Source organism: Petromyzon marinus, chromosome 51 (assembly GCF_048934315.1).
Source record: "Petromyzon marinus isolate PM22_M1 ecotype Great Lakes invasive population chromosome 51, UKy_Petmar_22M1.pri1.0, whole genome shotgun sequence".
Taxonomy (NCBI): domain Eukaryota; kingdom Metazoa; phylum Chordata; class Hyperoartia; order Petromyzontiformes; family Petromyzontidae; genus Petromyzon; species Petromyzon marinus.
In genome coordinates, this window is record NC_133717.1 from 6828892 (window position 1) to 6852622 (window position 23731).

The 23731-nt window shown below is 55.4% G+C and overlaps 2 protein-coding genes across 6 annotated transcripts in view; both read right to left on the reverse strand.

The window, feature by feature from the left end:
* Positions 1-9962, reverse strand: part of C51H6orf118 (chromosome 51 C6orf118 homolog) — a 24251-nt gene extending 14289 nt beyond the window's left edge. Inside the window, exons 1-4 of the mRNA XM_032973495.2 lie at positions 8307-9962; positions 5895-6139; positions 5432-5496; positions 3981-4103 (exon numbers count right to left, since the gene is read on the reverse strand). Of these exons, the coding sequence (XP_032829386.1) occupies positions 3981-4103; positions 5432-5496; positions 5895-6139; positions 8307-8611 (738 nt within the window). The 5' untranslated portion in view covers positions 8612-9962. The remainder of the gene's footprint in view (positions 1-3980; positions 4104-5431; positions 5497-5894; positions 6140-8306) is intronic.
* Positions 9963-19026: 9064 nt separating this feature from the next.
* The window catches only part of LOC116953322 (AT-rich interactive domain-containing protein 1B-like), a 103405-nt gene continuing 98700 nt past the window's right edge, over positions 19027-23731 (reverse strand). For all 5 annotated transcript variants that reach the window (XM_076074916.1, XM_076074917.1, XM_076074915.1 and 2 more), the window contains exon 22: positions 19027-23512. In XM_076074916.1, coding sequence (XP_075931031.1) covers positions 21131-23512 — 2382 coding nt within the window. In that variant the 3' untranslated portion in view covers positions 19027-21130. The remainder of the gene's footprint in view (positions 23513-23731) is intronic.

A 23731-nucleotide genomic window follows, 5' to 3' on the forward strand; every position in this document is an offset into this window, starting at 1 on the left:
ACACAGTGACACACACAGTGACACACAGATACACACACAGTGACACAGACAAACACACAGACACACAGGGACACACAAACAGACACACTCACACACAGAGATACAAACATAGAGACACACACAGAGACACAAACACACAGACACACTCACACACAGAGACAAACACACAGACACACACAGAGACACACAAACACACACACACAGACACAAAAACACACAGACACACTCACACACAAAGACAAACACACAGATACACACACAGACACACACACAGAGACACACACAGACACACACAGAGACACACACATACAGACACACACACAGAGACACACAAACACACAGACACACAGACACACTCACACACAAAGACAAACACACAGATACACACACAGACAAACACACAGACACACAGGGACACACAAACAGACACACTCACACACAGAGACACACAAACACAGAAACACACACACACACAGAGACAAACACACAGACACACACAGAGACACACAAACACACACACAGAGACACAAAAACACACAGACACACTCACACACAAAGACAAACACACAGACACACACACAGAGACACACAAACACACAGACACACTCACACACAAAGACAAACACACAGATACACACACAGACACACACACAGAGACACACACATACAGACACACACACAGAGACACACAAACACACAGACACACTCACACACAGACACACACACAGAGACACACAAACACACAGACACACAGACACACTCACACACAGAGACAAACACACAGACACACACAGATACACAAAAACACACAGACACACTCACACAGAGACAAACACACAGAGACAAACACACAGACACACACAGACACACACACAGAGACACACACATACAGACAAACACATAGAGACACACAAACACACAGACACACAGACACACTCACACACAGAGGCACACAAACACAGAGACACAAAAACACACAGACACACTCACACACAGAGACAAACACAGAGAGACAAACACACAGACACACACACAGAGACACAAAAACACACAGACACACTCACACACAGAGACAAACACACAGAGACAAACACACAGACACACACAGACACACACACAGAGACACACACACACAGAGACACACAAACACACAGACACACTCACACACAGAGACAAACACACAAACACACACAGAGACACACACAGACACAACCACAGAGACACACACACACACAGACAAACACACAGACACACACACAGACACACACACAGAGACACACACAGACACAACCACAGAGACACACACACACAGAGACAAACACACAGACACACTCACAAACACACAAAGGGCTGCCGTACGGCCTTCAACGGACTGATGTACGTATGTTGTTGAACTTCTTTCGCACCGTACGTAGCCAACCATGTTCATCGATAAGGACTCAACTCCCCAAGTTGGTGTGTTCGTTTCCGAATGAGAACCGGCGTGACGATTCTGTTGCTCGGGCTTTGTCCGGCCACACCATCTCTTCCCCCTCATCTCTACCCCGACATTTTCCGTGACACTGCATCATCATATATCCGCGCCTCCGTTTAAGATAGCGGCTCTCAAAAGACGCGGGGTGCAAGCGCTGTTTGCGAGCACCTATTAAGGCACGCGTGGCTATGTGCATGGAATTTTTCTCCGGTTTTTGCCTCCACGTTTAGAATCAACATGGTGCGTTTAGAGTGCTTGGCTGCTATGAATTTCCACGTGACGATAGTCCACTTCGATTAGCTATCATTTGTGGCCAGGTCGCTTCTGAAAAAGATCTACATAGCTCAGTGGGGCCTTGCCTGGTTATGTTTCGAACGTATCTACACGTGACTTTACCGAAAGACCCAAAGAATATAAAAAAAGAAAATATTTCGATTTAAAGCTTTCGTGACTGCAAGGATTCATCTTCTTTGGTTCTTTCGGTAAAGTCACGTAGAATGAGAATAAAATAATAAATTGATAAAATAAAATAACACAACACAAGCGGCCTTCATCAGGTGAAGGGACGAGACTGTCTGTGGCCGAAACGTCGTGAGAATATTATTGTGTTATTTTATTTTATAAATTTATTATTTTATTCTCATTCTACGTGACTTCACCGAAAGAACCAAAGAAGAAAATAGTTTAAATATTATTTTCGATTGAGCAATTTAATTGGGTTGTTATTTTTTTCTTCATATATGGCAAATTTAGGGGCGACTGTGCTGACAGTAGTAGCTATAGGGGCGACTGTGCTGACAGTAGTAGCTATAGGGGCGACTGTGCTGACAGTAGTAGCTATAGGGGTGACTGTGCTGACAGTAGTAGCTATAGGGGTGACTGTGCTGACAGTAGTAGCTATAAGGGTGACTGTGCTGACAGTAGTAGCTGTAGGGGTGACTGTACTGACAGTAGTAGCTATAGGGGCGACTGTGCTGGCAGTAGTAGCTATAGGGGCGACTGTGCTGGCAGTAGTAGCTATAAGGGTGACTGTGCTGACAGTAGTAGCTATAGGGGCGACTGTTCTGACAGTAGTAGCTATAGGGGTGACTGTGCTGACATAGTAGCTTTAGGGGTGACTGTGCTGACAGTAGTAGATATAGGGGCGACTGTGCTGACAGTAGTAGCTATAGGGGCGACTGTGCTGGCAGTAGTAGCTATAGGGGCGACTGTGCTGACAGTAGTAGCTATAGGGGCGACTGTGCTGACAGTAGTAGCTATAGGGGCGACTGTGCTGACAGTAGTAGCTATAGGGGTGACTGTGCTGACAGTAATAGCTATAGGGGTGACTGTGCTGACAGTAGTAGCTATAAGGGTGACTGTGCTGACAGTAGTAGCTGTAGGGGTGACTGTGCTGACAGTAGTAGCTATAAGGGTGACTGTGCTGACAGTAGTAGCTATAGGGGCGACTGTGCTGACAGTAGTAGCTATAGGGGTGACTGTGCTGACAGTAGTAGCTGTAGGGGCGACTGTGCTGACAGTAGTAGCTATAGGGGTGACTGTACTGACAGTAGTAGCTGTAGGGGTGACTGTGCTGACAGTAGTAGCTGTAGGAGCGACTGTGCTGACAGTAGTAGCTGTAGGGGCGACTGTGCTGACAGTAGTAGCTATAGGGGTGACTGTGCTGACAGTAGTAGCTATAGGGGTGTCTGTGCTGACAGTAGTAGCTATAGGGGTGACTGTGCTGACAGTAGTAGCTATAGGGGTGTCTGTGCTGACAGTAGTAGCTATAGGGGTGACTGTGCTGACAGTAGTAGCTATAGGGGTGACTGTGCTGACAGTAGTAGCTATAGGGGTGTCTGTGCTGACAGTAGTAGCTATAGGGGTGACTGTGCTGACAGTAGTAGCTATAGGGGTGTCTGTGCTGACAGTAGTAGCTATAGGGGTGACTATGCTGACAGTAGTAGCTATAGGGGTGACTGTGCTGACAGTAGTAGCTATAGGGGTGTCTGTGCTGACAGTAGTAGCTATAGGGGTGTCTGTGCTGACAGTAGTAGCTATAGGGGTGTCTGTGCTGACAGTAGTAGCTGTAGGGGTGACTGTGCTGACAGTAGTAGCTGTAGGGGCGACTGTGCTGACAGTAGTAGCTATAGGGGCGACTGTGCTGACAGTAGTAGCTATAGGGGTGACTGTGCTGACAGTAGTAGCTATAGGGGTGTCTGTGCTGACAGTAGTAGCTATAGGGGTGTCTGTGCTGACAGTAGTAGCTATAGGGGTGTCTGTGCTGACAGTAGTAGCTGTAGGGGTGACTGTGCTGACAGTAGTAGCTATAGGGGTGTCTGTGCTGACAGTAGTAGCTGTAGGGGTGACTGTGCTGACAGTAGTAGCTATAGGGGTGTCTGTGCTGACAGTAGTAGCTATAGGGGTGACTGTGCTGACAGTAGTAGCTATAGGGGTGACTGTGCTGACAGTAGTAGCTATAGGGGTGTCTGTGCTGACAGTAGTAGCTATAGGGGTGACAGCTCACCATGATGTCTCCAATGATGTGTCCGAGGGCGGTCGAGTGGTGCACCACCGCCTGCAGGGCACTCCGCCGCTCCTGCAGGCGCCGCCAGCTCGGCCGGGCCGTGGCACCGGCGCCCGGTGCCGCCTGTAGGGGTGCGGGGGGAGGAGGAGGAGGGGTCCACGTGTCAGCGACTCCGATCCCTTCTCCGGCTCACGATCCGATCCTAAATCAGTTTCAAGATCGCACTCCATCCCCCGATTCAAGATTCTCCATGGACTCGTCTCTACCCACCTCTCTCCCCCTCACTCTACTCCCCTCCATTCACTCTCCTGCCTCTCCCCTCTCATCTCACTCTACTCCCCTCCACGCACTCTCCTACCTCTCCCCTCTCATCTCACTCCACTCCCCTCCACTCACTCTCCTCCCTCTCTCATCTCACTCTACTCACCTCCACGCACTCTCCTACCTCTCCCCTCTCATCTCACTCTACTCCCCTCCACGCACTCTCCTACCTCTCCCCTCTCATCTCACTCTACTCCCCTCCACGCACTCTGGTACCTCTCGTCTCACTCTCCTACCTCTCATCTCACCCTACTCCACGTGCTCTCTGCTCCAGTAGTCTTGGCTTTCTGTCGTTCTCTCTCAGCCGAAGCCCTCGGTGCCTCCGACGGACTCTGCGTCGATCTGTACGATTGCCCACGTGGTCATCCCGCTCCCCTAGCTTGTGTGCAGCGTGGCGTTGCAGTGGGGCAACTCGCGTCTCTCGGCAAAAAATGTTTTTTTCCCCGAGTTCAATTCCAGACCCGGGCCCCTTTCTGCTTGGAGTTTGTATGTTTTCCCTCTCTCTCTCTCACTCTCACACTGTTCTGTGTGGGGTTTTCTCCGGGTTCTCCCAGCTTTCCCCGTCTTACTATAAAAAACAATAACCGATATCAATCTCGGTTCAAATGTTGCTACCTTAACAACAAAAAAGCATCCACACAAAGTACTCACGAATAAATCATTATTAACCTCTCGCTGAACGGCACGCGGATCGTTGCCGAGACGTTTCGCACACCTGCCACCGCGTGGTTAGTGCTGCCCGCCTTGTCACAGACCAGTTCAGACCTTGTCGGTCACCCCGTGCCCCGTATAAATCTCAACGTTCATCCGACAAAGTCCCCATCACGAGGGAGAAATACAAATCGACGAAACAAATGTGCCCGTTATTGAAACGGCTGTACGCCGTACGGACCTGAAAACTCAATTTCCCTACTCTTTGGTTCTTTCGGTAAAAGTCACAGTATGGATTCCTGCAGTCACGAAAGCTTCAAATCAAGACTCAATTTCCCTGTCCAAGAATACGCGGTAAACCGTGATGGCTCGATCGTTTTATCACGAGACGAGAGGGAGCCAGGAGCCGCGATAATTCATTGCTCGAGCGCGATCCATTTCGTTGACGAAGAGATGAACGAGGAGTTCAGGGACCTTACCGCAAGGGGTCGCGCCCTGCGCCGTCCGGCACCCGGCCTGGCCACCACCGCTCGCCCGCTGGCGCCTGTGGAGCGAGGGGCGAGGGGCGGTCAGCACGAACACATTCGTGGAAACCCGCAACCCTTGCGACGCGAGTCGACGTCGCACGCGTGGGCTGACGAGGTGTCCCCCGTCTCGAGCGATTCGCCGGGTTGATGCGTTTTGAACAGGGATATAAAATTGCAATTTAACAAGACGTTTTGAACGTGCCTCCAGCTCTGCTTTTGAGACGTTACTTTGCTGTTTACGCTTATCACTGCCGCCGAATCGCCGGGGTCATTGAGGGGTCGGGCAGAGGGAAGAGGAGGCAGGGGGTGCGTGCTGTATGCATGTTGAACTTCTTTCGCACCGTACGTAGTGAACCGTGTTAATCGGAGGTGGTGGTGGTGGGGTGGTGGTGGGGTGGGGGGGGTTGGTGGATACCGAACAGATTGGTGTCAACCTTCCGCAGGGAGCGGTACCGATCCCGCCACGTCACCCCGCCCAGCACCAACTCGGGTGGGGCCCCTCCTGGGGCCCCTTCTCCTCGGGCCCCCTCGAGGCTCTCGCGGCTCCGCTCCGCCCCGCCGCCGCCGCGGCCGCCGGGCCTCCCTCGGTCGGCCGACTCCGCCGTCTCCTGGCCTGGGTCGACCACGGGCGACGCAGGCGGACCGCTCTCACTGCGGACTCTGTGGGCAGAGAGTCGGGCCTGGCTCGCACCTGGATGGGAGACTTCTGCGGAGACGCCAGACGCTGTGGGCCTGCGCTACGCGGTTCCAATGAGATAGCATTCTTAAATCCATCTGTGCGAAGCATTAAGTGTTGCACCCGCGTAGGCCGGGTGGTTGTTCTCCGGCTGTCCCGCTTTCCTCCCACATGAAAGCCAGAGGTCACTTCAACGAGGCATCTCAGGAGCTTTCTTGCGGCAACTTTTCGAACACCGAGTTATCCGAATGGATTCCTTGTCTGATAGCGGGGCGTCGACAGCACGATCGGGAAAAAAATTGTGGAGGGGAGGGAGAGGATGCAATAAAATATGGAACAAAAAATATTGTGTTCGTGGCCCACGGAAGCGGATATCATAGAGCTACCTACGAGTTCCAGTGGTACTTCTTCAAGTGCCACTGGAACTCTACAAACATCATCACCATGCAGGGACAATCTTGAGAAAAAGAGCAAATCGCTCCCGGGCAGTGCCACCATCGCAGGGCGCCACAGTGGCTAGGAGATGTTAACTACCTCGCCTAATATACAGGAGGTCGTGGGTTCTATTCCAACCGTGACGCCTGCTGTGTATTTGGAGTTTGTGTGTCTCTCTCATCATCATCACGGTGGCTAGGAGATGTTAACTACCTCGCCTAATATACAGGAGGTCGTGGGTTCTATTCCAACCGTGACGCCTGCTGTGTATTTGGAGTTTGTGTGTCTCTCTCATCATCATCACGGTGGCTAGGAGATGTTAACTACCTCGCCTAATATACAGGAGGTCGTGGGTTCTATTCTGACCCTGACGCCTGCTGTATATTTGGAGTTTTCGTGTCTCTCTCGTCATCATCACGGTGGCTAGGAGATGTTAACTACCTCACCTGGTCTACAGGAGGTCGTGGGTTCTATTCTGACCCTGACGCCTGCTGTATATTTGGAGTTTGTGTGTCTCTGTCATCATCATCACGGTGGATAGGAGATGTTAACTACCTCGCCTAATATACAGGAGGTCGTGGGTTCTATTCTGACCCTGACGCCTGCTGTATATTTGGAGTTTGTGTGTCTCTCTCATCATCATCACGGTGGCTAGGAGATGTTAACTACCTCACCTGGTATACAGGAGGTCGTGGGTTCTATTCTGAACCTGGCGCCTGCTGTATATTTGGAGTTTTCGTGTCTCTCTCGTCATCATCACGGTGGCTAGGAGATGTTAACTACCTCTCCTGGTATACAGGAGGTCGTGGGTTCTATTCTGAACCTGACGCCTGCTGTATATTTGGAGTTTTCGTGTCTCTCTCATCATCATCACGGTGGGTAGGAGATGTTAACTACCTCACCTGGTATACAGGAGGTCGTGGGTTCTATTCTGAACCTGACGCCTGCTGTATATTTGGAGTTTGTGTGTCTCTCTCTCATCATCACGGTGGGTAGGAGATGTTAACTACCTCGCCTGGTATACAGGAGGTCGTGGGTTATATTCCAACCCTGACGCCTGCTGTATATTTGGAGTTTGCGTGTCTCTCTCTCCTCGTAGTCGCGTAGATTTTTCTCCGCGTCCTCCGGTTTTCTACCTCCACATTTAGAATCAACGCCACGCGTTTAGAATATTTGGCTGCTATAAATATCCACATGATTAGTCACTTCGCCGAGCTATCAGTTGTGGCATGGTCGCTATTGGGACAGAGCTAAATAGCTCAGTGGGCCTTAGTTGGTAAAATAAAAAATAAATTGCAACAAAAAATGTGATTATGATTGGAATAGCACTTTGTCCGTGGGTTTGCTTCGGGTCCTCCGAGTTTTCCTCTTAATTGTATAAACAACTCATTAATTGGCTGAAAACATCTTAAAATGAAGAAAAAACACACACACACCGGTCCTGACAGAGTCCTCCCGACTCAATGTGGATACATTTTTGTCGACTCGGTCGGGCACTTGGAATGTGTATCGCCCGTGTAACGACAGCACCACCTGGTGGAGTAACAAGCCAACAACAACAACAACAACCACCACCACCACCACACCCAGCGTGCCCCACCAAAGCATGGCCACAACAACCACCGCGACTCGTACGGGCGTTGAGGGAGGCCGTAATCCAGCAGCGGATCGAGCCTGGGACAGAGTCGATGACATTCCCCCCCCCCCACCCCCTACCGAGTCAGGCCACGCATGGCCCCCGCGCCGAGCGTGAGAGACGCCAGCCGCTCGGTCATCGCTGCCACCCGGGCCTCTTGATCCACGCGGACCCCGAGGGCCCCGCGGACGCCGCGGGAGCGCGGGGCCGCCCCGGGCCGGGCCGAGGCCCAGCCGAGGCGGACAGGGGCCGCCCCGGGCGGGGCCGCGCGGAGCACGCGGTCGGGGTTGAGGTGGCCCCGGGTGAAGGTCGCCACCGCGGCGCGATGCGCGGCCTCGGTGCGATCCAGGAGACGCCGCAGGGATGCGCGGCCCGCGGGCCCCATGGCGCCCCCTCCCTCGTGCTGCCCCCTCTTCACCCCTCTCGCGTCTGCCCCGGTCCGAGCCTCGTGGCCGGCTCAATGGGCCCTGGGCAGGAATGGAGGCCGGGGCCCTCCTCACTCCGGGGTCCCGGGAGACCACGGCCCCCACCCCGGGTGGACTCGGCGTCCTGGTTGCCATGGGGACGCGAGGCCCGCAAACAGCGCGGAGACTGCCGCTCTCACTCACTGTGACTGTGACTCACTGTGACTCACTGTGACTGTGACTCACTGTGACTGACTCACTGTGACTCACTGTGACTGTGACTCATTGTCACTGTCACTCACTGTGACTCACTGTGACTGTCACTCACTGTGACTGTGACTCACTGTCACTGTGACTCACTGTGACTCACTGTGACTGTCACTCACTGTGACTGTGACTGTCACTCACTGTGACTGTGACTCACTGTGACTGTCACTTACTGTCACTGTCAGTCGCTGTGACTCACTGTGACTGTGACTCACTGTGACTGTCACTCACTGTGACTGTCACTCACTGTGACTGTCAGTCGCTGTGACTGTCACTCACTGTGACTGTCAGTCGCTGTGACTGTCACTCACTGCGACTGTGACTCACTGTGACTCGCTGTGACTGTGAATCGCTGTGACTGTCACTCACTGTGACTCTCACTGTGACTGTCACTCACTGTGAATCACTGTGACTGTCACTCGCTGTGACTGTGACTGTGACTCACTGTGACTCACTGTGACTGTGACTCACTGTGACTGTCACTCACTGTGACTCACTGTGACTCACTGTCACTCACAGTGAGTCACTCTCACTTTGACTGTCACTCACTGTCACTCACTGTAAGTCACTGTGACTCTCACTGTCACTCACTTTGACTCACTGTCAGTCACAGTGAGTCACAGTGAGTCACTGTCACTCACTGTGACTGTCACTGACTGTGACTCACTGTCACTCACTGTGACTCACTGTCAGTCACTGTGACTCGCTGTCACTCACTGTGACTCACTGTGACTCACTCACTGTGACTCACTGTCAATCACTGTCACTCACTGTCACTCACTCACTTTCACTCACTCACTCACTGTGACTCACTGTCTCTCACTGACTCACTCACTGTGACTTACTGTGACTCACTCACTGTCACTCACTGTGACTCACTCACTGTCTCTCACTGTGACTCACTCACTGTGACTCACTGTCAGTCACTGTGACTCTCTCACTGTCACTCACTGTCACTCACTGTGACTCACTCACTGTCACTCACTCACTGTGACTCACTGTGACTCACTCACTGTGACTCACTATGACTCACTGTTACTCACTGTGGCTCACTGTGACTCTCTCACTGTTACTCACTGTCACTCACTGTGACTCACTGTCACTCACTGTGACTCACTGTGACTCACTCACTGTCACTCACTCACTGTGACTCACTGTGACTCACTCACTGTGACTGTCACAGTGAGTGACTCACTCACTGTCACTCACTCACTGTGACTCACTGTGACTGTCACTCACTGTGACTGTCACAGTGAGTGACAGTCACAGTGAGTGACAGTGACTCACTGTGACTGACAGTGAGTCACAGTGAGTGACAGTGAGTCACAGTGAGTCACAGTGAGTGACAGTGAGAGAGTCACAGTGACTGACAGTGAGTGACAGTGACTCACTGTGACTGACAGTGGGTCAAAGTGAGTGACAGTGAGAGAGTCACAGTGACTGACAGTGAGTCACAGTGAGTGACAGTCACAGTGAGTAACAGTGAGTGACAGTGAGTCACAGTGACTGTCATTCACAGTCACAGTGAGTGACAGTCACAGTGAGTCACAGTGAGTGACAGTGAGTCACAGTGAGTGACAGTGAGTAACAGTGAGAGAGTCACAGTGAGCCACAGTGAGTAACAGTGAGTCATAGTGAGTCACAGTGAGTGACAGTCACAGTGAGTCACAGTCACAGTGAGTCACAGTGAGTCACAGTCACAGTGAGTCACAGTTACAGTGAGTGACAGTGAGTCACAGTCACAGTGAGTGACAGTGAGTCACAGTGAGTGACAGTCACAGTGAGTAACAGCGAATGACAGTGAGTCACAGTGAGTGACAGTCACAGTGAGTCACAGTGAGTGACAGTGAGTCACAGTGAGTGACAGTGAGTAACAGTGAGAGAGTCACAGTGAGCCACAGTGAGTAACAGTGAGTCATAGTGAGTCACAGTGAGTGACAGTCACAGTGAGTCACAGTCACAGTGAGTCACAGTGAGTCACAGTCACAGTGAGTCACAGTTACAGTGAGTGACAGTGAGTCACAGTCACAGTGAGTGACAGTGAGTCACAGTGAGTGACAGTCACAGTGAGAGAGTCACAGTGAGCCACAGTGAGTAACAGTGAGTGACAGTGAGTCACAGTGAGCGACAGTCACAGTGAGTGACAGTCACAGTGAGTCACAGTGAGTTACAGTCACAGTGAGTCACAGTCACAGTGAGTCACAGTGAGTGACAGTCACAGTGACTGACAGTGAGTCACAGTCACAGTGAGTGACAGTGAGTGACCGTGAGTCACAGTCACAGTGAGTCACAGTCACAGTGAGTGACAGTGAGTCACAGTCACAGTGAGTCACAGTCAAAGTGACTGATAGTGAGTCACAGTCACAGTGAGTCACAGTCACAGTGGGTCACAGTGAGTCACAGCCACAGTGAGTCACAGTCACAGTGAGTCACAGTCAAAGTGACTGATAGTGAGTCACAGTCACAGTGAGTCACAGTCACAGTGAGTCACAGCCACAGTGAGTCACAGTGAGTGACAGTCACAGTGACAGTCACAGTGAGTGACAGTGAGTGACAGTCACAGTGAGTCACAGTCACAGTGAGTGACAGTCACAGTGACAGTCACAGTGAGTGACAGTGAGTGACATTCACAGTGAGTCACAGTCACAGTGAGTCACAGTCACAGTGAGTCACAGTCAAAGTGACTGATAGTGAGTCACAGTCACAGTGAGTCACAGTCACAGTGAGTCACAGCCACAGTGAGTCACAGTGAGTGACAGTCACAGTGACAGTCACAGTGAGTGACAGTGAGTGACAGTCACAGTGAGTCACAGTCACAGTGAGTGACAGTGAGTGACAGTCACAGTGAGTCACAGTGAGTCACAGTCACCGTGAGTCACAGTCAAAGTGACTGATAGTGAGTCACAGTCACAGTGAGTCACAGTCACAGTGGGTCACAGTGAGTGACAGTCACAGTGACAGTCACAGTGAGTGACAGTGAGTGACAGTCACAGTGAGTCACAGTCACAGTGAGTGACAGTGAGTGACAGTCACAGTGAGTCACAGTGAGTCACAGTCACAGTGAGTGACAGTCACAGTGAGTCACAGTCACAGTGAGTGACAGTGAGTGACAGTCACAGTGAGTCACAGTGAGTCACAGTCACAGTGAGTGACACTGACAGTGAGTCACAGTCACAGTGAGTCACAGTGAGTCACAGTCACAGTGAGTGAGAGCGGCAGTCTCCGCGCTGTTTGCGGGCCTCGCGTCCCCATGGCAACCAGGACGCCGAGTCCACACGGGGTGGGGGGGGGCGTGGTCTCCCGGGACCCCGGAGTGAGGAGGGCCCCGGCCTCCATTCCTGCCCAGGGCCCATTGAGCCGGCCACGAGGCTCGGACCGGGGCAGACGCGAGAGGGGTGAAGAGGGGGCAGCACGTGGGAGGGGGCGCCATGGGGCCCGCGGGCCGCGCGTCCCTGCGGCGTCTCCTGGATCGCACCGAGGCCGCGCACCGCGCCGCGGTGGCGACCTTCACCCGGGGCCACCTCAACCCCGACCGCGTGCTCCGCGCGGCCCCGCCCGGGGCGGCCCCTGCCCGCCTCGGCTGGGCCTCGGCCCGGCCCAGGGCGGCCCCGCGCTCCCGCGGCGTCCGCGGGGCCCTCGGGGTCCGCGTGGATCAAGAGGCCCGGGTGGCAGCGATGACCGAGCGGCTGGCGTCTCTCACTCTCGGCGCGGGGGCCATGCGTGGCCCGACTCACTGTGACTCACTCACTGTGACTCACTGTGACTATCACACTCACTGTGACTCACTCACTCTGACTATCTCACTCAATGTGACTCACTCTCACTCACTCACTGTGACTCACTCTCACTCACTGTGGCTCACTCACTGTGACTCACTCTATCTCACTCACTGTGACTCACTCACTCACTGTGACTATCTCACTCACTGTGACTATCTCACTCACTGTGACTCACTCTCACTCACTGACTCACTCACTGTGACTCACTCACTGTGACTCACTCACTCACTGTGACTATCTCACTCACCGTGACTCACTCTCACTCACTGACTCACTCACTGTGACTATCTCACTCACTGTGACTCACTGTGACTCACTGTGACTATCTCACTCACTGTGACTCACTCACTCACTGTGACTATCTCACTCACTGTGACTCACTCTCACTCACTGACTCACTCACTGTGACTCACTCTGACTATCTCACTCACTGTGACTCACTCACTCACTGTGACTATCTCACTCAATGTGACTCACTCACTCACTGTGACTCACTCACTCACTGTGACTCACTCTCACTCACTCACTGTGACTCACTCTCACTCACTGTGCTATCTCACTCACTGTGACTCACTGGGACTCACTCACTGTGACTCACTCACTCACTGTGACTCACTCTGACTCACTCACTCTGACTCACTCACTGTGACTCACTCACTCACTGTGACTCACTGTGACTCACTGTGACTCACTCACTGTGACTCACTCACTGTGACTCACTCACTGTGACTCACTGTGACTCACTCACTCTGACTCACTCACTGTGACTCACTCACTGTGACTCACTCACTGTGACTCACTGTGACGCACTCACTGTTACTCACTCACTGTGACTCACTCACTCTGACTCACTCTCACTCACTCCCTCTGATTTCGCCATCTCTCTCTCTCTGTGGAGTTTGTCTCCTCTCGCCCTGCTGCTCTACGTCGCCTTCCTCAAGGTTATCCAGTCCCCCCCCCCCCCCGATAGCCACACACACACTGTAACTAACACACACTGTAACTAACACACACAATGTAACTAACACACACAACATGTAACTAACACACACAATGTAACTAACACACACAACATGTAACTAACACACACACAACATGTAACTAACACACACACACTGTAACTAACACACACACACACACAATGTAACTAACACACACACATGGTAACTAACACACACACTGTAACTAACACACACACATGGTAACTAACACACACACTGTAACTAACACACACACACTGTAACTAACACACACACACTGTAACTAACACACACACACTGTAACTAACACACACACACAATGTAACTAACACACACACACACACTGTAACTAACACACACAATGTAACTAACACACACACACTGTAACTAACTAACACACACACAGTAACTAACAAACACACTGTAACTAACACACACTGTAACTAACACACACACACTGTAACTAACACACACACACACTGTAACTAACACACACACACAATGTAACTAACACACACACACAATGTAACTAACACACACAATGTAACTAACACACACACATGTAACTAACACACACTATAACTAATACACAGACACTGTAACTAGCACACACACGCTGTAACTAACACACACACACTGTAACTAACACACACACAACATGTAACTAACACACACACAACATGTAAGTAGCACACACACTGTAACTAACACACACACTGTAACTAACACACACACAATGTAACTAACACACACACACATGTAACTAACACACACACTGTAACTAACACACACACACAGTGTAACTAACACACACACGCTGTAACTAACACACACACAATGTAACTAACACACACAATGTAACTAACACACACACTGTAACACACACACTGTAACACACACTGTAACAACAATCGCCATTTGCCACGAAGTGGCGGTGATGTCACCACGACGCTTGTGCCAGGCCATGTGCACCTTGAGGCCACGTGAAGTGTCGAACGCCGGCTGGCAGGAGGTCACGGGGCAGACCCAGGTGCCACGGGTCGACTGAGATGACCGAGATGACTGGCTGATGCACCACCTATGCTCCCTACTGTGCCAACCTGCTGTGCTTTAGCCACCCGGAGCTCTGCTCGTTGTTGTGAGCATCGCTCATCCGCCCTCCGCTGTTGTTGGAGGGTGACAGCCTCCAACTGTCCAGTAGCGTCCTTCACGAGCCTCCTCCACAGAGGCCGATCTTGACACCGCTGGTACCAGTCATCGGCAAGTCCACTCAGCTCCACGTCCTCCTGTACCACATCACTCCATCTCTTCTCTAGCCCGTGCCGCGCCCGTTTAGCCCCTTCGATCCGGCCGAACAAAAGCTGTTTCGGCATGCGGTGGCTGGGCATGCGGGCTACATGACCCAGCCAACGCAGCCTTGCCTGCCGGAGGAGCTCACCGATGGGACCTTGCCCAGATCTTTCAAGGATTTGTGAGCTCACACAATCCAGCCTGGTTAAACCCAGGATTGATCGTAGGCAGGCCAGCCGAAATGCTTCCAACCGGCGAAGATATTCCATTAGGGGGGTCCATGTTTCACAAGCGTAGAGAAGGGAAGGAATGACTTGGCCGAGAAGACCCGAAGCTTCGTGCGGAGCGACAGACCAGGTAGCTTCCACACAGCGTTACGCAACCGAAGAAAAGATAATGCCACTCGACTGATTCGGAGTGAGACCTCTGCTGTTAAACTGTAGCCGGTCATAAGCACACTGCCCAGGTATGTGAAACTCTCCACTCTCTCCACAACTGCCCCATCACCGATTGGGAGATTTGGGGGTGGAGTGTCCGATGGTACAAAATACCCAGGCAGGTGCTTAGTTTTGGTGGGGCTGATGGTAAGGCCCCATCTCTAAGTGGCACGCTCCAGTCTCCAACTCCTGCTCTGAATGAGCAGCTATTACCAAATCATCGGCATGCATAACGTGGTTGAGCAATAGGGAGCCATCCCTTGACCGCACCCAGGCATCGATCAGTCTCCCATTGTATCTGTACCAGATGGAAATTCCTCCGGTACAGCTACTGAAGGCTTCATGATCTACGTGGTCGAAATAGATGTTAAATAATGTTGGAGCCAGAGGACATCCCTGTTGCACCCCAAGGTGTACAGGGAATGGCTCTGACTCCCGGCCACGTAGTTTTACCCGGGCCTGCTCACCATCATGAAGGTCCTTAATGAGCGTGAGCAGAGGGTCAGGGACTTCGAAAGCACGAAGAACAACCCAGAGCTCAGGCCTACTGATGGTATCATAGGCCTTGACCAGGTCAATGAAGCAGAGATGTAGGTCTTGTTGGAATTCCCTACATCTCTGCTGTAGCAAACGGACAGAAAATATGGCATCTGTGCAGGACCGCCCTTTCCTGAAACCGCATTGGGGCTCCGCAAGCCTCTCCTCAGCGTGCCTAGCAAGGCGATGTTGAATAATCTTTGCCAGGACTTTTCCCGGCACACTGAGGAGTGAGATGTCCCTGTAGTTGTTAGTCTGTGCGGTCCCCCTTCTTAAAGAGGGGGACCACCAGGGCATCCTTCCAATCCTGCGGAACCCGTCCAGTGGTCCAGACAGTTATTATGTCATGTAGGGCAGTCTGTGCACAAACGCATTTTGCTTGGGAGATCATCTCTGCCCGGTAGTTTTCCTGATCTCAGACTCTGGATCGCCTTCAGTACTTCCTCAATGGATGGCACCTCAGCCAGCCACTTACAGGGGGTGACTTTCTCCTCCAATTTTTGAGGCACTGCAGCCTCAGCAGGATCATCCCCACTTTGTCCTATTATGTTTTCCACGCTGAGGGATTCCCCCTTCCCCAGGACCTCACATAAATGCTCAGCAAATCTGCAAACCTGTTCCTGGGGGTCGGAGATTGGATCACCGTCCTTTCCCCTAATGATGGTAATAGGTGTGGCGCTGCAGGTTACTTTTTTGATGGAGTTAAATAGGGATTTGTGATCGCGGGCCATTGAGGCAGACTCCATCTCCTCAGCAACCCGCGACCACCACCCATCCTTGCGGCGCCTCAAGGCTCTCCGAACCTCCGAGCTAAGGCTGCGGTAAGCCTCCTCATTCTCTGACGTGGGATGCGGTAGATGCTTTTTCTCAGCCAGCCTGAACACCTCCTAGCCAGGGTCTCTGGGGAGGTCTGGACCGTGTACCCAAGGCAGCCATTGCAGCTGCATGAGCCACATTCCTAAACCTCGCCCATTTCCCCTCGGCATCAGGAGTGGGGGAGGATGCCAACCCCAGCTGCAAGCAATGATGAAATTCTCTCTTGCAACTTTCATCAGCTCGCTGAGACCAGGCCACTATGGGTTTGAGAATAAGGTCCTGGGTGTAATACACACACACAATGTAACTAACACACACAATGTAACTATCACACATACACACAATGTAACTATGACACACACAATGTAACCAACTGGTGTCGGCCAAAACCAGATCCCCCAATGCTGAATAAAAAAAATCACCTGCAAATTACGCAGTTGAGAACAAAGAAAAAGATCATCCATATAGCCTGTAACAGACCGTTGGGGCAAGTGCTGTTAGTGAGCACTTTTGAAGGCCGGCAAAGTCCACGAGGGGGTGGGTGGCCAACACCACGCCCGACCGCCTTTGTCTCTCCATAGTAACGATGTTTACATACCACACCAGGCACTCATTTGAAGCCGAATCGACCTATGGGAGGCCCAGAACCGATTCAGATAATCGTCATTGGTGTTGGTGGCCGCCAGCGGGAATCGAACTCGGGTCGCCGGGTTCGTAGCGCTCACGGCTCCGCGTACCGCTCCCCAGCAGCAGCATCGGCACTCCTACTTGAGAAGGCCCGAGCCTCTCGAGTTTTTCCTGGGTAAGCGAGCGGAATCATAATAAACGAAAACCACGTGACGTCTTCAAATGAACGTTGAGGCATTGGTGCTCATCTCAGAGCCAGTGGGGGAAATTGCACGTTTCTACAACGGGGCGAGTCTATCCATAGGACGACCACTGTTCATCTGCCCCCCATGAAGAGGTTCTGTGTATTCATTTTACCGACCCCGCCACGGATGATTGGCAGAGTCAATCCCTAAATCAGGATTTTAACTCGCAACTCGACCCCTAAGCCGCGGGGGCTGGTTTCTGAATACAATTGTTAATGAAGAATTATCATAAGCCATGGTCAATCCACTGCTGGATGAAGGCTTCCCCTCACCGCCGTCTCCTCTTACGATCCTGCGACGATGTAACGAACCATGCAGTACACGTCACTCCGTCTCCTCGGGCGCGTCCCCATCCGTGGCACAGTTATAATAATGTACATTACCCATATTTCTCAATCCACGTGGCATTTGACCACACTTCACCACAGTGGTAAGTGCAGGTTGGCAAAGCCACGGTGGCTAGGAGATGTTAACAACCTCGCCTGGTATGCAGGAGGTCGTGGGCTCGATCCCGACCCTGACGCCCGCTGCTGTATATTTGGAGTTTGCGGTGTCTCTCCCTCTCCCCGTGGTCGCGTGGATTTTTCTCCGGGTCCTCCGGTTTTTCCCTCGGCCCTGAAACTTCTTGACCTCGCCACTGGTGCCAGAAGGGCCACCACAAGAAAGGAGTCCAATCGAGACCCGAGTACTATCGGCCTACTCTTCCACGCAGGCCAAATGTGTTGGAAGATATGGGAGTAACTACACATTACATCACCATATCCTGTGGTTCTTTCGGTAAAGTCACGTAGATATAAAGAATAAAATAATAAAAATAAAGTGAATAAAAAATAATAAAAATATCACGTTTGTTATCGCAACACAAGTGGTCGTCATCAGGAACGGCCGCTTGAGTTGCGATAACAAACGTCGTGATATTTTTTATTACTTTTTTTATTCACTTTTATTTTATTGCTATTTTTTTTACCGAACGAACCATAGAATCTCAATTCCTGCAGTCACGAAAGTTTGAAGTCAAAATCAGCCCACCACCCGCGACCTGCCGGTCGTCCGACTGTGGTGTCCTCAGGGTGGGGGAGATTCACTAAAATCGCACCAAATTTTTTCAACCGCCACGCCGCGAGGTCAAACCGGCGACCTCTTTGACACCGCTGGGTGGACAGAGGCTTCGGCGTGGGGGGGAGGGGGGGACGACGATTTGAGATTTCTGCCCCATTGTTGCAACTGCAGCGCCGGGAGATGGAATTGAACCGGCGACCTCTGGATGGTCAGTTCTGTACGCTGACCGTCACACCATGGCAGAGGTTTTGTTGTTTTCTCTCTCCAAGCACGGAGGAGGTCTCCTCCCAATCGAAGCCAAAATACGACATCGACAATCGGCCAAACATCCCAGCACAGGAGCTTCCTGAAAGCACGTCTTGAGACTCGTTAAGACATTATTATTAGTCATCAGGCCAGCAGTGGAGACAGGGCGGTTTACATGAAACCCAATAATGGCCCAACTCTGACCCAGGGCCGGCCCAGGGCTGACCAAGGGCCGGCCCAGGGCTGGACCAGGGCTGACTTGGAAGAGACGTGGGTGATGAGGGTGGAGAGTCCGGGTCACAACTGGACATGTAGAAAGCGGTTCATGTACATTTATTTTTACCATGGGGGGGGGGGCGGGGGGGGGACATACAGTATAAAGATTCATAAAGAATAAATGGCACGGGGTGGCAGGGGCGAGGGGCGGGGGGGGGTCACCTCGCTGTGGGCAGAATGTACACGGGGGGGGGGGCTGGGGGGGGGGGCGAGCTGTTCGGCAATACAAAGATGCGGAGGACTCTGGCGCCAAACAGCGGTGCCCTCTCGCGTTCCTCATCTTCTCGCTGGGGGGGGGGGGGCGCGGTTGGCGTGGCGTGGCAGGGGGAGACGCACGCTGGGTGGTCGCAAGAGGGAGGCTGTACACTGGCACGGGGGACTCCGCCCCTCCCCCTACCATTAAGCACTGGGGATGATGGTGGGGGGGGGGGGGTATGATGGTGGGTGAGTGGGTGGGGGGAGCAGTCCTCACAACTCTAGCTACAAGTACTTCCTTCTAAAAGGGGGTTTATAAAACAAAATGAAAAGTACGATAATAATTATAAACGGACGTGAAATAAAATACACGCAGTAATAATAACGATAGTAGTAATAATGATAAGGGGGGCGCGGTGGGGGGGGGAGTAGGCAATGTACAGGTATGTACAGCGAGCACGCCGCGCCCGGCACGCGAGTGGAGGGCAGGTGGTGGTGGTGGTGGGCGACGGACGACGGCGGGCAGGAACGGGGCCCGGTCGCCCAGCTTACGCGCCAACAACCATAATTATAATAATAATAATGAGGATAACCCGTCACCGTCGCCACCACCGCCGCCGTGGTCGCAAATTCTAAATCCACGGCCCCACCGCGGGCTGCTGGGTGCACGCCCGGCGTCCGCGGGGGCCCACGGCGACCGGGCGGTTCGTAGCTCTCCGCGGGTTGTGTCCTCGTGGCCTGGCACTGGGCGCTCTCCAAAGTTCCACCGTAACAAAGCTGACGGGCGACGCGCCGGGTTCCCACTGCTGTCCGCGGCAAGGTCACCACCACGCACGCCTCCACGCACGCGGAATCACCCCCCACCCCCGAACGCGCTTAGACAAAGGCAGAAATGCACGCACAGTCAATCCCGCGCACACGCACACATATAAACATTCACTCTTTCGCGCACACGCAGTCACTCGCGCAGCCACCCACCCCTCACGCAGGTAGGCAGGCTCGGGGTACCGAGCCGCCCCCTTCCACGCACACGGCAGCGTCCTTCTGGGCCCCAGACCACGGGCAGCACGTGTGCGCTCGCACGCACGCGTCGCACAACCTCAACTCTGCCACGTCAATAATAATTAAATACACGGCGACGTCTCCTGGGCCGGTATCCAAACGCAGGGCTCGGCGCTAGCGACGAGGAGGAGGAGTACCGATTGGCTGGCGCTTTGGGCGCCGAGCGGCCGCAGGGCAGGGTGCCCCGCGCGGGGGTTGGGTGGGGGGGGGGGGGGCGCGCCGGGTTTCAGTTCCTTGTTCGTGGCTTTTAAATGGCACCTGGCTGGACCTGGTGAACACTCGGCGCACGCGCCAAGTGCCCTCTCTATCCCAACTGCCGCCCGCCCGCTCGCCCGCCCGCCCGGCACGGCGCCCCGAACGTCCGCCGGCTCTCGGGGAGTGCCGCGGGGAGATCCGGTCCCCTCCTAGGTTTGGGGCGGGGCATTGCCAGCGGAAGGCGGCAACGGTGGCGGCGCTGGACTCGACGATCGGGGAAAATTAAAAACCACAAAACTAAGACGCGGGAAATATAATTGGGCGGGGCAGCGCGGAGAGGAGGCCGGACACTCGAGCCCTGGCCTGGCCGGCAGCGACGCCACGGGGCCCCGAGCGAGACAACACGGAGACGCGGGGCCCGGCGAGGGGCGGGCGGCGGGGGACACGGGGTGGGGTGGGCTACGCGTAGCTGGGGGGGTGGGGCGGGGGTCACGTGTGGCCCAGCACGTAAAGCACGTCGGCCACGACGGGGGAGATGTAGGGGTTGAGGATGTGCGACATGGCGATGTCCAGCAGCCGGCCCTCGTACAGCACAAACTCGGCGCGGCACCCGTCCAGCCTGGCCAGCGCCAGCAGCACGCCGGCGGCACGCCGCAGCATGTCCACGCTGGGCGGCTCCAGCGAGGCGGCCGCCCCGCCACCGCCCCCGCCCCCGCCCTGCTGCGCCGTCTGCTGCTGCTGCTGCTGCTGCTGCTGCGCCGACTGCGTCTGCTGCTGCTGCTGCGTCTGCTGCAGCGCGGCCATCAGCCCGTCCTCGAGGAAGCACACGAGGCTGCCCACGGTGCCCTTGTGCCGCGCCACGGCGCGGGCGGGCACGCCGTCGGCGCCGCCGCCCTGCACGAGGCTGGCGAGCAGCGCCACGCTCATCTCGCGGCACACCGGGTTGCGCCGCTCGGCCACGAAGCGCACCAGCGCGCTCAGGAGGCACTCGAGCCGCGAGAAGGGCGGCGTCGCCAGGATGAGGTCCACGTTGCCCTCCTGCACGCCGAGTTTCGACAGCGTCTCGAGCGCGAGCCGCTGCGGCGAGAGCACGGCGCACGGCGCGAGCGACGGGAAGGGGTCGCGCGCCTCGGCCGCCGGGCACACGGCCCAGTGCAGGAGGCCGTCGAGCACGGGCAGGCACACGCTCTCGGCGTAGAGCGACAGGTCGAGGCGGCCCGCGATGTTGGCGAGCGTCACCAAGGCGTTCTCGCGCAGCGTCTCCACGCACTCCAGCAGCCACTCCTCCTGCCAGGCGGCGGGCACCACGGACGCCGGGGCCCACGCCCCCCACCCCCCCCACGCGTCGCCCCCGCCGCACGGCCTCCGCTCCGTCCTGCCGGCGGCGCCGCCGTCGGCGGGCTCGCACGCGGCGCCGCCGCCGCCGTCGGCGTCCGGCCGTTTCTCCGCCTTCGTCGCCGCCGGTTCCTCCCGCTCCTCCTTCTGTCCCCGTTCGCCGGCGGCCGCGGGGCAGCGACCGTCCCCGGCTTCGTCGCCGGAGGCGTCCGCCGGGGGTCGCCGGCACTGGCGCAGCGGCGGCCGGCGGTCGGGGTGGACGTGGCACAGCAGCACGAGGCGGCCCAGGATGACCAGCAGGCCCGGGTGGCGCGCCATCTCGGCATCGTTGCCCGGCACGAAGGACAGGCTGCGCACGATGTTGGAGACGCACGCGCAGCGCCCCACCAGCGACTCCTGCCAGGGACGCGTGCGGCTCAGCGGCGCCTCGTCGCGGCCCTGCGGCTCGTCCTCCAGCATCTGCTGCTGCTTCCGCTGCTGGCCCAGCTGCTGCCGCTGGCCCCGCTGCGCCGTCTCCCGCCTGCTGGAGGACGACGCCGGCGGCCCGCGGTCCGCGTCGTTCCCGGCCCTCGCCGCCGGCTTGGGGCCGCCCCGGGCCAGGCCGGCGCCGTCGGGCGAGCCCGGTGCCGCTCTGCCGCCCCTGGCCGCGCGCTCCGCCGCTTCCTTGCCGCCCGTGCCGTTCCGCACGGGCGGCGCGTCGCCCTCCTCCCTGCCCGCCGGCTCCCCGTCCGCGCGCACGCCGTTGCTGCTGCCGTTGGGCTGCGCGCTCTCCACGGGCCCGTTCTGCTGCTGCTGCTGCTGCTGCTGCTGCGCCGGTCGCCGCTGCTGCTGCTGCTGCGGTTGCCGCGGCGGCGCCGGGCTCCTGGGCCGCTCGTCGCGGCGCTCGAAGTGCGTCTGGATGTGGCACGTGGTGTCGCCGCCGCCCACCCGCCAGTGCTGCAGGCCGCTGTCGAACTCCCGCGGTTGGCCCAGGCGGGCCGAGCGGTCCAGCACGTAGGCCCCGTCCGCGTCCTCCAGAGCCAGCGCCAGCGGCCGTCGGTCGAAGCGGCTCGCCTGCTTGCGCTTGCGCTCGGCGGACGGCCCCGGTGGCCGGTGGGGGGCGGCCGCTCCCCGCCGCCGCCGCGGCCGCTCGTTGGCGTTCGCCCTCGCGGCGCCGCCGCCGTCTGCGTCGTTGTCGTCGTCGTTGTCGTCGTTGTCGTCGTCGTTGTCGGTAGGGCCGGCGGGGCAGGCCTCGTCATCCTCGTCCTCCTGCTCCTCCTCGTCCCAACCCGGGTCCTCCTCTCCCTCCTCCTCCTCCTCCTCCTCCTCCTCGTCGTCGTCGACCCAGTGGCCGGCCCAGGCGGCCGCGTGCTCCTCCGCGTCCTGCGTGGCACCGTCCTCGCCGTCCTCCTCCTCCTCCTCGTCCTCCTCTTCCTCCTCGTCGTCGTCGTCGTCGTACGCGGCGCGACCCCCGATCTCGCACTCGCGCAGGATCCCGAAGATGTGGATGAGGCAGCGGCGCAGGTACTCGACGAGGAGCTCCAGCAGGCCGGGCAGCTGGGCAGCGGCAGCACCGTCATCATTCGTCACCGCCATCATCATCATCATCATTGCCATCGTCGTCATCATCATCATCATCACAGTCATCGTCATTATCGTTGTCGTCATCATCATCATCACCATTATCATCAACAGTATCAGGTGCAGTGCAGGGTGGCATGAGGCAGGGTGGTGGTGCGGTGCGGTGCAGGGCGGCGTGGAGCAGGGCGGTAGCGG